Here is a 14,408-nt window from a genome sequence, read left to right as displayed (position 1 = left end):
AATTCCCCTCTACCCCACTGCGGACATTGGACTTTGTCTCTGTAATTGGTGCGTTACAATGCTGAGAACGATATTCTGCACTCTGTATCTTCCCCTTTGCTCTACCTATTGTACTTGTGTTTGAGTTGATTGTATTGATGTATAAAAACACTTTCATAAATCGGACTTCACTGGACTTTATTTTGTACTAAATGTTGTCTCCGCCTCTCCTTTAGGTCTCCTGTCTGAAATGCTGTTTTATTCTCCACAGATGCTGACTGACCCATTGAGTGCTCCCAGCGTTTTCTGTTCATATTTCAGACTCGCAGCCTCTGTGGTTCTGGGACTGCCCACTATTATTTAGATGTCAGGGTTGGCCTGACGGCAGCATTCATTTCCTTACAGCGGAACAGGAGGAAGCGATACAAGCAAAGATCTTATAGCAGAGCTATGATCTTTGGATACAAGTGAGGATGTTACATTGTGACCGTGGTTCACGGGGCGGGACAGCCCAAGTGCTTCCGAGTCGGCCCGCGCATAATGCGGCGTTTAAGAAGGAATTGCAGATGCTGGAAAATCGAAGGTAGACAAAAGGGCTGGAGAAACTCAGCGGGTGCAGCACCATCTATGGAGCGAAGGAAATAGGCAACGTTTCGGGCCGAAACCCTTCTTCAGACTGAGGCTCCGGCTCCCGGTTTATGTGCCGGTTCTTCACCAGAGGCTCAGTTGATGTGTGTGTGGAAGCTGCGGAATATGGCTGTGTGGTGCTGGAAGCGATTTCACCAGCTGCTGAAACTGACCAGCCTCCGCGGTTGTGCAGGTAACATGTGTGTAGGAAGGAACTGCAAATGCTGGTTTAAACTGAAGATATACACAAAATGCTGGAGTTACTCAACGGGACAGGCAGCATCTCTGGATAGAAAGAATGAGTGATGTTTCGGGTCCAGACCCTTCTTCAGACTGGTCAGGGGAAAGTGAAACGACAGATATAGACAGTGATGAAGAGAGACATGGACCAAATGAATGAAACTTGTGTAAACATGTGCAGAGTCGGAGAACAGGAGGAATCAGTCCATCCGTCTATCTATCGTCCATCTTGCCTTTGTGTGTGTTTCTGTGTGTGTGTGTGTCTGTGTGTGTGTGTGTGTGTGTTTTTTTTCTTTGTGTCTGTCTGTGCTTGGTTTGAAGAAGTGTCCCGACCCGAAACGTCACCCATTCCTTCTCTCCAGAGATGCTGCCGGTCCAGCTGGGTTACTCCAGCATTTTGTGTCTTATCTTGTATGTGTGGCGTTACACTGTTGCCGACTGGAGACTTGTACAACGTTGCTGTGACAATATCCCCTCGGCTTCCAGCACAACCACACCAACCAATTGCAGTCTTTGTCCCATCCATACCCCTCTTTTCCATTTGCCTTCCCCTCCAACGTTCCAAAGAAAACAATCTGTCCATCTTCTTGCAGCGAATTCCCTCTAATCCATTCTGGTAAATGGCAATTTCTCAATCACTCATTTAACTGCTTTTAAGGGCACTTGGTTTAAGATCTGATAAGAAATTTTACAGGGGAGGGGGAGGGGGGCAGGGTTTTCACATATGGAACAGGAGGTAGTTGAGGCAAGTACAATAACAGCAATTTAGTTTAGTTTTGAGATATAGCGTGGAAAACAGACCCTTCAGCCCAACGAGTACACGCCGACCATGGATCACCCATTTCACACTAGTTCTATGTATACCAAGGGTTCCCAACCTGGGGTACATTTTGCTGACCCAGGGGGTAACTTTGTTGATTCTGGATTTGTACTTATTTTTTCTCATTGAATGACTGTGTTCATAAATAAGTGAAATAACATTGTTATGTGTTATTAAAGTTGCCAGGGGTAAACGGGACAAAGAAAGTTGGGAATCCCTGATGTATACAGTTCAGTACAAGTATCACTATATAAACACTTAGATACATCTTAGATAGCATCTCAGACACAGTGCAAGTGTATAGCAATAGTACACTGTGTCAGTATACGGAGCCGCTAGATGTGGCACTATTTTCAATATGCCCCATCTACACTAGTCCCGCCTGCCTGTGTTTGGTTATGATAGTAACTGCCCCCCCCCCCTTAACTGTGAAATCTGGTTCTCTATTCCCCCACTCTGGGCAAAATACCGTGTGTCTACTGATTTATTCAGTGTTCTGTCCTTGTGAACCTTGGTGATCTTGATGCAGTGATTGTAACTACTCCATCAGGCCTGTGTGCGCAAGGCCACACTATTCATGTCCTCATGCAGCCATTGAAGGGAGTTGCTGGCAACAATAGCAAAATCTTGTTGTGAAACCACAGTCTTTAACAGAAATGGCCTCATGTCACTGTTTCCCAACTGCGTTCCGCTCTCCCTCTCCATCACCCCAACCTGTGTCCCTCCCCCCCCCCCCCCCCCCCCATCACTCTCTCAGCCTGTGACCTCCTCCTGTTTTCTATTTATCATCTAAAATGGGTGTCTGTATTTTCCAGCCCGTTTTCTCAGCGGTGGATTGGTGGAGGATAAGAAGTTGGTGGTACGTATCATTAACCCCCCGTGCACAGTGTAATAAATGAAGTTGGGGTACCGAACAGCAACTGTACTGGGGGGCCGAAGGCCTTTAGACTTTGTAGATACATCGCAGAAACAGGCCCTCCGAGTCCACGGCGACCATCGACGTGCACGGTGTGAACTTGTATGGGGAGAGAGTTGGTTAATGCACTGTCGTGCATGTCACAGACCACTTGGGTTCCTATTACGACTCACTTTCGACGATACTTTATTGACACATGTACAGTGAAATTCTCTGTTTTTGCATACAAAGTACACAAAGCAGTTGCCACGTTTCTGTTGAAGACAGTTACAAATAGTAGGAGGAGGAGCCATCTTGGTGAACGGCTGCTGGCCAGCAGCCGTCCGTCTTAAATTCGTTTTTTAAAATAGTTTTTAGTGAGTCCTGTTTTTTTGTTTGTAGGGGATATGGTCTTTTAATGGGGGGGGGTAGGTGTTACTTTATTTATAGGTCCCTACCTGGTCGGTGTGGCAGCCTTTTTTCCGGGCTGCCCGTCGACCCGTCGTCGTGGCCTACCAGCGGGCTTGGAGCGCCGTTTCTTGGCGGGGAACCAACCCAGCACCTCGGCCTGGGTGGCGGCACAGCATTGGAGCGCTGGAGCGGAGCGGGTGATGCCTTGCCTGGGTCGCCGCGCTGGAGCTCTGGCGAGCTGGACCGCCGTGAGCAACATCTCCGGGCTGCGGGTTTGCGGAGCGGAGAGGCGGCGTGCGGAGAGACGGCGTGCGTAGAGGCGGCAAGGCGGCAGTGCAGAGAGCGGGCGCCGACTTTTTCATCTGGAGCCTGGGAGCGCCAAACCGGCGCGGCCTTGTCGGCTTCGGCAGCCGCGGGCTCCAACCAAGAAGCGGCCGTTCCAAGTGGCCCAGCCGCCGAAAGGACTCTCCCGACGCCGGGGCAAGACCACCCGGTGAGAACGGCCAGGGACATCGGGCCTCCGTACAGGCAATTGCGGTGGCCTCAATAGGCCTGACTTTGGGGTGATCATGGGGTGGGGACTGGACATTGTGCCTTCCTCCACAGTGCTATCCACTGTGGGGGGATGATTTTTTTTTGTCTAATTGTAGTCCTGTAGGTCTGTGTCCAAGATGGCTGCCGTGAAGAGAGAGTGGACGCTGGCGCGCTTTGGCTGCCGCTGCTCTCTTTTCACACTGTGTTTTTGATTTTCTGTTTTTGGATTGAATTCTGTTTTTAATTTGTGTCACTGTGATGTCTTTAATTACTTGTTTTATTCCGATTATATGTTTTTATTCCGATTACTATGTAAGGTGTCCTTGAGATGTATGAAAGGCGCCCATTAAATAAAATTTATTATTATTATTATTATTACTCATTATAGTAATGGTCCCTTTTTTGTTCTCGACGCCTCCCCCCCCCCCCCCCACGCTGGGTCCCTCGTTGGTCTCGGTGATGCTGCTCATCCACCTCGGCCCGACTGCCAGGTCTCTGACCCTGCTCCGTGCCGGCTTCCCTGTAGTCCTGTGTGTGCCTTTAGCCACACGCGGCACCTTCTCACATTAAACCTATGTCCTCTGGTTCTTGATTCCCCTTCCCTGGAGACCAGACTCCTGAGGGGGATGTTCCACACTCAGGTTCCTAGGCCCCACTGTGGGTTCCGCTCTGTGGAACATGGCTTCTGATGACGGATGCCGGTAGTTTTGCTCTTGTGCTTCATTTCAGATCTGTGTTGAAGGGAACATCGCAAGTGGGAAGACTACGTGCCTGCAATACTTTGCAAAGTATAACAACATTGAGGTAAGCACGAGCCTAGGTGAAGGTGTAGATTGTAAGCAGTGTGGCCCGGATTTGGGAAACTTTCCTCGCATGTGGAATCGAGAATTCTTGAGTGCCACTGACTATGGGGAATATTCAAGGCCGAAGTTGAGGGCGTTTTGTTTGGTTCAGGGGATGCAGAGCAAAGGAGGGTGAATGATTGAATGGTGCATTAGTCTGGATGGGCCGAATGGCCTAATTCTGCTCCTATGACTTATGAACATGATTGAAGTTGGGATACAGAACAGCAGGAGTGCTGAGGGCCGAATGGCCTTTAGGCTTTAGAGATTAATGTGACAGTCTCCTTGCCCGGTGTGCGACAGTCACAGGCTCTCGTGTCTCTGCTGTTGTGGAGAGGACGTTTCCACTAGTGGGAGAGTCTAGGACCAGAGGGCACAGCCTGAGAATAAAAGAGTGTACGTTTAGAAGGGTGATGAAGAGGAATTTCTTTAGTCAGAGGGTGCTGAATCTGTGGAATTCATTGCCACAGAAGGCTATGGAGGCTGTCATTGGGTATTTTTAAGGCAGAAATTGATAGATTCTTGATCAGTAAGGGTGTCGGGGGGGTTATGGGGAGAAGGCAGGACAATGGGATTGAGAGAGAAAGATAGATCAGCCATGATTGAATGGTGGAGTAGACTTGATGGCCCGTCTGGCCTAATTCTACTCTTGTAACTTATGAACTTATGATCTCCTGCTCTGTCAGCGCTGTGATGTTGTACGTTCCATGTGTTGCCTCAGGTGCTACTGGAGCCAGTGTCAAAGTGGAGGAACCTCTGGAATCACAACCTGCTGGTAATGCTGCATTACACTCATTGTAGTTTAGTTTAGAGACACAGTGTGGAAACAGGCACCGAGTCTGTGCCGACCAGTGATGACACCTACACTAGCACTATACCTCCACATGAGGAACAATTTTCAGAAGCCAATTAACCTACAAATTGTAATCATGTATATTCTTTCCTTTGACTGATTTTCTCGTGACAGTAATAATCTAAATTATCCTGATGTGAATAAATTTGGATGATGTCTGTACCAACCAGCAATCGCCCATACACACTAGTTTGTATCCTACACACTAGGGGCAATTTACAGAACCTGTATGTCTTTGGAGTGTGCGAGGAAACCCATGCGGTCACAGAGAGAATGTGCAAACTCAGCACCCATAGTCGGGATCGAACCCTGGTCTCTGGTGTTGTAAGGCAGCAACACTACCGCTGCGCCACTGTGCAGCCCTATTTATTTATTGATGTAACTATCATTACTGCACACTGTTTGCTCTGGTGTTCACTGTGAAAGTCTTACCCTGGGTTGACTTTCCTGAATCGGACCACTCATACTCATCAAACCTGCAGTAAACCACCTGCACTTACCTGGATTGAATTAGGATATCGTATATAGTGTTGTTATCAGTCAGTAGAGGCCAGCATCTAAAGGTGGGAAGCCCAAGGCTTGGCATAGGCAATCGACACCACGGATGATCACTGAGTGGTGTGGGCTCACTGGCCTTTTGTTTATTATTGTCGCGTTGTACCGATCGTGGCTCAGTGGTGCAGTGGTAGAGCTGCTGCCTTACAGCGCCAGAGACCCGGGTATGATCCTGACTTTGTGCTCTCTGTATGAAGTTTGTGCGTTATCCCTGTGACCGCGTGGGTTTTCTCCGGGTGCTCTGGTTTCCTCCCACATCCCAAAGACTTACACATTTGTCGCTTAATTGGCTTCGGTAAAATCATAAATGATCCCTAGTGTGTAGAATGGAACTAGTGCATGGGGTGATCGCTGGTCAGCGCAGACTCGGTGGGCCAAAGGGCCTGTATCCACACTGTATCTCTGAAGTTTAAAGCAAAGTCTACAGTGAAAAGTTTTGTTGTTGTTGCATGTTATGCAGTCAGCGGAAAGACTACACATGGTTACAATCAAGCTGTCCACAGTGTACAGATGCAGGACAAAGGGAATAACGTTACGTGCAAGTCCGATTATAGATAGTCAGAGGGTCTACAATTAGGTAGATGGTAGATCAGGACTGCTCTCCAGTTGGTGAGAGGATGGTTCAGTTGTCTGATAGCAGCTGGGAAGAAAGCAGAGGTGAGATCACCCTGAGAGTATCCAGCAAGAATCTCCCACCAGTTATTCTTCTTCCTTTGAAGTTGAACATTTAACCCATAGGGACTAGAGGGGGGGGGGGATGTACACTCGCTCACTGAGGCTCGGCGAACTTGACTTTTCATCTGTTAACACCCCGACCGTTTCCTGGCAGAGTCTGATGTATGAAGATCCATCGCGCTGGGCGATCACACTACAGACTTACGTACAACTGACCATGTTGCAGCAACACAGTCGGCCTCAGGTACTTCACCATACTCAAGTTATCTTCTAAATGCCATTTTCAATGCTTTATTATCACTTGTACCAAGGTACAAGTGGGATCTTTTTGTTTGCATGCAGACCAGTGAGATTATTGCCATGGGTAAGTTAAATAAGTACAGAATGCGTAGAAACATCTCACTAGAGCCCACAGGCAAGAGTCGCCAGATCTTGGTGCCATTTCACATTCCCAGCTGTAGTTGGCCATAAAGGCCCGTTGCAGCAATCGCCTCCATCCGATCATCCCGTGAACCGTCGTCCCTTTCCTCATCCGGCCACCATCAAACTCCGTGCTCCGGGGGTGTCCCCCGCAGTCAACATTGGGCGCGGACGTTAAGGCCATCCCCAATTCTTCTTACCGCCCCATGCCCAGCGTCCGCCACCATCTATTTTGTCCAACGACTTATGCGTGGGGGAAAAAGACACAAAGTGCTGGAGTAACTCAGCGGGTCCAGCAGTATCTCTGGAGAGGCGACGTTTCGGTTGGGGACCCTTCTTGACCCGAAAGGTCACCTAGTCATGTTCTGCAGCCTTGCGCACGGAGTTACTCCAGCAGTTTTTGTTTCTTTTGGTAAACCAGCATCAGCAGTTCACTGTGTCTACTTTTGTGTGGAAGTTATGACCACATATGTCGATGTTCTTGGTTCTACTGTGTAAAAGGGTGGGGACATATAAGTAAAATTCAAGTTAAGGTTACGAAGGGTGGCACTATTGCCGAGCATCTGACTAACGGAAAGGTTTGAAGATGTTGAGGGTTTCTAGAAAGTGAAGCTGAGCAATGTCCAGATTGAGGTCTTTAACATAAGGCAGATGTACAGCACAGCTGGAAGAAACGCTCCCTCACCGATACCCAGGTTCAATCCCGACCTCCGATCCTGTCTGTGTGGAGGTACTATCGCAGCATGGTACCCATCGTACATGGATAGGAAAGGTTTGGAGGGATATGGGCTAAATGCAGGCAGGTGGGACAGGTGTAGATGGGGCATGTTGGTCAGTATGGGCAAGTTGGGCTGAGGGGCCTGTATCCACGCTATATGATGCCATGACTCCGACTTGTTACATGTGTCTTCAGACAATACCGGTCCGAATGATGGAGAGGTCCATTCACAGCGCCAAGTACGTCTTTGTGGAGAACCACTACAAAAGGTAAACGATGACCAGTGCGCAGATTGGACAACATATCTACTCCCAATTCCACACTCATTAACCAGGGTGACAGTAGATTGGAGCATCCTGGTCAGTATGGGCGTGTTGGGCCGAAGGGTCTGTTTCCATGCTCTGTAATGCTCTGACAATGCTGCCTCTTACAGACCGAGAAGGTTAGAAGCATTTAAACCTCCTTCATATAGGAATTGATTGTCATGTGTTATGACACGTGTACCAAGCTGATTGTTGTCACGTGTACCTAGATACAACAGAATAACTAAGTTTGCGGGTTGTCCAGTTAAACCATACCGTACCCGTGTACAGTCGAGCCATACACAAGTAACGGGTAGTGCAGAGAGAAAAACACCAGAGTGCAGAATACAGCTGCAGAGAAGGTGCAGATAAATCAATAACATTTATGGCTGAGCAAGAACTGCACTGACAGAGATGCCTTTTCCCAGCTGAAACATTAAACCACAGCCTTACCCGCCCGAAGCTGCAGAGCTCCAATGTCTCAATACAGCAAAGATAGACACAGAGTGCTGGTGTAACTCAGCGGGTCAGACAGCATCTCTGGAGAAGAAGGATGGTTGACATTTTGAGTCTCGTACCTTCTTCAGACTGGAGACGAGACTGGACTGAGAAGAGACAGATTGGAACTGTCTCAATGTAGGTGGGGGTGAAAGGCGCGGCTGAGGAAGCGTCTGGGGCTTACATCGGCAGTCTGGCCCAGCGGCGAGGATCAGTAGGTACGCCCGCTATAACCAAAATCTGTAAAACCAAGGGTTCACTGTACCACCCTTGAACTAAGCGAGTACTCGATACAGAGGTCTAGCTTAATTATTGTCACGTGTGCCGACTGGTTTGTTTCAGTGTTTACTGATCTCCTGATGATGTGTAAATGAGTTGTGAGACTGGGACAATTCTCTCTTTGCAGCTCCATCATGCCTCCTGTAGACTATGCCGTGCTGTCCGAGTGGTTTGAATGGATCGTAGCAAACCACAACATTCCAGTTGACTTGATAGGTAAGAGCAGTACTTGTTCATGTGACGGTGCATGTGGGTACCGTGTAATGGCACCTCTAACATGACACGTGTGTTCATTTATCATGCCTCGCCAATGGATAACATCAGGGAATGAATTGGGACGTTTACTTGTTCAGACTTGGACTTTAGTTGTTGTATTGCAAGTTAAAGTATCCACACTGTGGGGAACACCTATGGTATTGGCTCCATATTCCTCTGAGGGGCGGCATATTGGTACAGCAGTAGAGCTGTTGCCTCTCAGTGCCGAAGACCCGAGTTCGATCCTGACCAGAGGTGCTGTCTGTACAGAGTTTGCATGTTCTCCCTGCGGCCAAATGGGTTTTCTCCGGTTTCCTCTCATGTTCCAAGGACGTGCAGGTTTATACGTTAATTGACTTCTATAAATTGTCCCTAGAGTGTAGAATAGAACTAGTGTAAGGGTGATTGCTGGTCGGCGTGGATTCGGAGGGCCGAAGGGCCTGTTTCCATGCTGTATCTACAAAAATCTGACCATCGATCCCCCTGAACCACTGGGGATATTCACAGATTAGAACTATTGATAGGTACCTGTATGTATTGCCTCCGCTGGCAGCCCGTTCCAAATACACGATCAGTCCACCCCTCAGGTGCTTGTGTTCCAACACATGCCAAGAAATGCAAATCTACCCTCGGATCTCAGGAAAAATTAAATTCACTTGCGACTTTGCAAATCCAAAACGAGTCTTCCCATGAAGCCCCCGGCTATTTTGCGCTCCTTCAAGGGTGGTCAGTATCGCTGACCATGTCCCATATTTATGGTGAGTGGGCGGCACAGTGGTGATTGGGTAGAACAGTGGCGCAGTGGAAGAGTTGCTGCTCTACAGCGCCAGAGACCCGGGTGCAATACTGACCTCCCTGTGACCCTGTGGGTTTTCTCCAGGTGCCCCGGTTTCCTCCCACACTCCAAAGACGCGCAGGTTTGTAGGTTACTTGGCTTCGGTAAAGATTGTATATTGTCCCTAGTGTGTGGGATACTGTTAGTGTACGGGGTGATCGCTGGTGGGCAGGGAGGGACCTGACGGGTCGGTTTATCATGTATTGGGAACGAGCTGCCAGAGGCGATAGATGCAGGCACCTTTCCATAAGTTGGCTGAAGGGCCTGTTTCCGCGCTATATCTGTAAAGTCGAAAGTAAAGCCCGCATCCTCTCCGTTATCTAAAAGGCAACAAGACAGGGCGGGTGCATATTGGCGGGGTTCCTAAACAAGTGATAAATGCTGACCTTTTCTTCCCCAGTGTACCTGCAGACCTCACCGGAGACTTGTTACCGGAGACTGAAGTACAGGTGTCGGAGTGAGGAGACCATTATCCCAGTGGTGAGCAGGGAGCTCGGCCGTGAAGGGATAGCATGGGGGCAAGGGAGGAACGGCATAGGTAGGACGGTTTCATGATGAGGCAACAACAGCAACATTAAATTCAATGATTCCATGATACTTTATCGTAGCACATGTACCTAACTACAGTGAAATGGTTTGTCTTAAACATGGGTTTATCCTCACAAAGTGTTGGAGGGCAGGGTCTAATGATCTGTTAGGAGAGATGCAGCACAGTAGGAGGCCCTTCGGCCCACCATGTCTGTGCTGAGCATTGTTCACCCAATACTGGGGCAAGAACTGCCCATGTGCAGGGCTGTAGGCAGGGGCAGGAAACTGGCTGTAGCTGCATGGGTTTTGCTCACTGCTGCCTTTGTTCCATTTATAAGGAATACTTGCAAAGTCTCCACCAACTTTATGAAGACTGGCTGGTCAAGCAGACTTCGTTCAAAGTCCCTGCACCAGTACTGGTGAGTAACACGAGGGCTGTAGCTGCTGGCAGCGTGGGTGCTGACTGTACGGTCATGCACGCGGATTTAGAGATGGTGTCGCTGCAAGGAGAAATCTAACCTATATTAGCAAAGGAACATTATGCACCTCGAGTGAGATGATTTTCTGAAACCTCTTCCTGCATCCAACGCTCAAGGCCGGCAGAACTACATTATCAGGGAGTGCATAAGCAACATCATGGAGCATAGGACATGGGGGAGAATTGGGCCATTCAACCCATCGAGTCTGCCATGCAATTTGATCATGGCTTGTATATATTCCCCTCTCAAACCCGTTCTCCTGCCTTCTCCCCGTAACCTTTGATGCCCACCTACATCTCTAGAGAACATGGATTGGTGAAGTTTCCGCTCGAGACCCAAACCTATCCATGTTCCCCAGAGATGGTGCCAGACTCACTGGGTTACTCCAGCACTGTGTCCTTTTGTGTATTCTCCAGCATCAGCAGTTGCATGTTTCTACTCTGCTGTATTGTTCGATGGCTGGTGGTACAGGGGGTGGAGGGGTCAGGGATGTAATCGTGAGACAACGTTTCCACTCACTGTTAAACCATAGAAAGTATTTTATCAGAATACATCACAGCATGGTTGTGGAACAGCCACATCCAAGACCACAAGAAATTGCAGAGAATTGTGGAGGCAGCCCAGACCATCGCACAAACCAACCTCCCTTCTTCCATGGATTATATTTACACCTTGCGCTGCCTCGGCAAGGTCACCAGCATCACCAAGGATGCATCTCAGCCCGCTCACTCCCTCTTCTCCCCTCTCCAATCAGGCACAAGGTACAAACGTGTGAAAACGCACACCTCCAGATTCAGGGACAGTTTCCTCCCAACTGTTAACAGGCAACTGAACCATCCTACCAACAACAGGAGAGCAGTCCTGAGCTACTGACTACCACATTGGAGACTTTGACCATCTTTGATGGGAATTTACTAGACTTCATCATGCACTAAGCGTTATTCGTGTTATTCCCTTTATTGTGTATCTACACACTGTAAATTGCTCAATTGTAATCATGTATGATCTTTCTGCTGACTGGTTAGCATGCAACAAAAGCTTTTCAGTGTACCTCAGTACATGTGACAATGAACTCAACTCAAACACTGTGTTCTAGGTGATTCCCGCTGACCTGGACCTGGTGGAGATGCAGGCAGTGTATGAAGCTCACAGGGAGAGGATTCTCCACCCCAATCCCACCGGCCTGCAGAATCGGCACTGACCAAGAGGGGCAGAAGCCTGCGACCAAGGACCAAGGACCATCAGCCGGTTGGACAATTGGTTTACAAAATGAGAACTGGATCTCTGTTGATTGATCAGAAACTACAGGGCTATTGGAGTTGCTGCTTCAAACACGTGACACAGTACTTGGCCACTTTGTCCAGCTGATCCACAAGCTCTGTGTGGACCTCTTCCCACCTCCCTCCTCTCACTCACTCAGCAGACCCTAGTCCATCCAAGCGGGATGAACAGGTTAATGTGCTTTTCAACCAGTCCATGTGGTTTACACAAAGTCTGAAGAAGGGTCCCGACCCGAAACATCACCTATCCACGTTCTCCAGAGATGCTACCTGACCTGCTAAGCTATTCCAGCACCTTGTCCCTTTTTTGTAAACCAGCATTTGCAGTTCCTTATCTGCCAGAGGAGGTAGTTGAGGCAGGTACGTACGTGGACAGGAAAGGTGTCGAGGGATAGACACAAAGTGCTGGAGTAACTCAGTGGGTCAGGCAGCATCTCTGGAGGAAAAGGATGGATGATGTTGTGGGTCGGGACCCTTCTTCAGATGCGTTTGGTTTTTCCTGACCTGAAACGTCACCTATTCCTTTTCCTCCAAAGACGCTGCCTGATCAGCTGAGTTACTCCAGCACTTGTATCCAATCCTTGTTGACGCCTGGAGTTTGACCACAATAAATAGCAGGGCTGTAATGGTAACTAATGTGGTCTCACATGGATAAAGCACGGAAGCAGGCCCATCTGCCCATCTAGTCCATGCTGACCAAGGCTCTGTCCCATTTACCCATGTCTGGCCCATATCCCTATTAAACCTTTCCTATCCACGTACTTGTTCAAGTGTATTTTAAGTGCTGTTATAGTACCTGCCTCAACTACCTCTGGCACCTCGTTCCATATACCGACCACCCTCTGAGTGAAAACATCATGCCTCAGGTTCCTATTAAGCTTTGCCCCTCACTTTAAATATCATCTGGTTCTTTATTCTCCACCTCTGGGTAAAAGATTGTGCATTCATCCTATCTATCCACTTCATGATTTTATACACCTCTCCAAGATCACCCCTCAGCCTTCTACACTCCAAGGAATAAAGCCCTAGCTTGCCCAACCTCTCCCTGTAGCTCAGGCCCTCGAGTCCTGGCAACATCCTCATAAATCTTCTCTGTGCCGAACCGAACGCAGAACTCCAAATGTGATCTCACCAATGTCTTGTACAACTTAACATCCCATATTCTCTACTGTACTCAGTAGCCTGACTGATGAAGGCCAATGGCCCAAACTCCTTCTTTACCAATATTGTTCTACTGGTGTCTCACTCTACGTTAGAACATAGAACAGTACAGCACAGGAACGGGGCCCTTCGGCCCATAATGTTTCTGCTGAACATGATGCCGAGTTAAAGTGACTTAATCTGCCTGTACATGAACCATACCCGTCTACTCTGCACTTCCACATGTCTGGCTAAAAGCTTCTTGAAAAACCACTATAATTTCTGCCTCCACCACCACCCCTGGGAGAGCATTCCCACACTGTTTTTTATTTAAAAAAAGTTGCCCTGCATATCTCCATTAAACATTCGTCCTCTCACTGTAAAGCTATGTCCTTTAATGTTAGACATTTCTACCCTCGGAAAAAGGTTGTGACTGTCCACCCGATCTATGCCTCTCATGATCTTATATACTTCCATTGTCTCCCCTCTACCTCTGACATTCCAGAGAAGAAAATCCAGGTCTATCCAAACTCTTCTTGCAGCAGAAACCCTCTAAACCAGGCAACATTCTGGGAAACAAAAAGGCTGGAGAAACTCAGCAGGTGAGGCAGCATCTATGGAGCGAAGGAAATAGGCAACGTTTCAGGCCGAAACATTCTGGTAAACCTCCTCCACACCCTCTCCAAAGCCTCCACATCCTTCATGTCATGGGGCGACCAGAACTTCATGCAACACTGCAAATGGTGCTTGACCAAAGTCCTATAGTGTTGCATCATGATGTTTATAACACGATTCTATTTAAAACGCTGACAATGAAAATGAGAGATAGATACAAAGAGCTGGAGTAAATCAGTGGGTCAGGCAGCATCTCTGGAGAACATGGATAGGTGTTGTTTTGGGTCGAGACCCTTCTTCTGACTGAAAGTAGGGGACGGGGGTGATGGGCTGGACGTGAAAAAAGACCAGGTCCAATCACAAATGACCTATGGCAGGATGCTGGCCTGGTGGGCTAGGGGAGGTGTGTACTCAAGAGAAACAATGTGGAGAAATGTAGAATTGGTTAAATAACGGGGAGGGAGGGGGTGGGAGGGAGGAGGTAGATGTTACTTAAAATTGGAGGATTCAACGTTCAAACCATTGGGTTGTAAACTGCCCAAGCGAAAATAAGAGGAGCTGTTCCTCCAACTAGCATGTGGCCTCACTCTGGCAAAGGAGGAGGCCCAGGACAGAAAGGTGAGTGTGG

The 14,408-nt window shown here is 48.4% G+C and overlaps 1 protein-coding gene across 5 annotated transcripts; it reads left to right on the top strand.

Annotated features, from left to right (window-relative positions):
- Window positions 1–506: 506 nt before the first annotated feature.
- tk2 (thymidine kinase 2) lies at window positions 507–13,497 on the top strand. 5 transcript variants are annotated; one of them, XM_033035873.1, is made up of 10 exons: window positions 507–799; window positions 2,482–2,525; window positions 4,236–4,310; window positions 5,070–5,123; window positions 6,586–6,675; window positions 7,765–7,838; window positions 8,776–8,864; window positions 10,139–10,218; window positions 10,605–10,685; window positions 11,842–13,497. In XM_033035873.1, the coding sequence occupies exons 1-10, from the start codon at window positions 709–711 to the stop codon at window positions 11,944–11,946; spliced, it is 783 nt and encodes a 260-aa protein (XP_032891764.1). In that variant the 5' UTR covers window positions 507–708; the 3' UTR covers window positions 11,947–13,497. The 5 variants fall into 5 exon arrangements, with proteins under 5 accessions (XP_032891764.1, XP_032891765.1, XP_032891767.1 ...); XM_033035874.1 differs by having other exon boundaries at window positions 509–799; window positions 10,139–10,292; window positions 11,842–12,338; XM_033035876.1 differs by lacking the exon at window positions 10,605–10,685 and having other exon boundaries at window positions 511–799; window positions 10,139–10,292; window positions 11,842–11,951.
- Window positions 13,498–14,408: the final 911 nt, after the last annotated feature.

This window comes from Amblyraja radiata, chromosome 17 (assembly GCF_010909765.2).
Source record: "Amblyraja radiata isolate CabotCenter1 chromosome 17, sAmbRad1.1.pri, whole genome shotgun sequence".
In the NCBI taxonomy this organism is placed as follows: Eukaryota; Metazoa; Chordata; class Chondrichthyes; order Rajiformes; family Rajidae; genus Amblyraja; species Amblyraja radiata.
Note: the sequence above shows the minus strand (reverse complement) of the source record. Positions and strands in the feature narration are given on the sequence as shown.

Bases quoted from the DNA above. Each gene is read 5' to 3' on its own strand.
- tk2 (XM_033035873.1), top strand. From the start codon at position 709: ATGTGTGTGTGGAAGCTGCGGAATATGGCTGTGTGGTGCTGGAAGCGA. The intron at 4,311-5,069 runs GTAAGCACGAGC...GTGTTGCCTCAG, and splicing joins CAAAGTATAACAACATTGAG to GTGCTACTGGAGCCAGTGTC. The intron at 7,839-8,775 runs GTAAACGATGAC...CTCTCTTTGCAG, and splicing joins GTGGAGAACCACTACAAAAG to CTCCATCATGCCTCCTGTAG.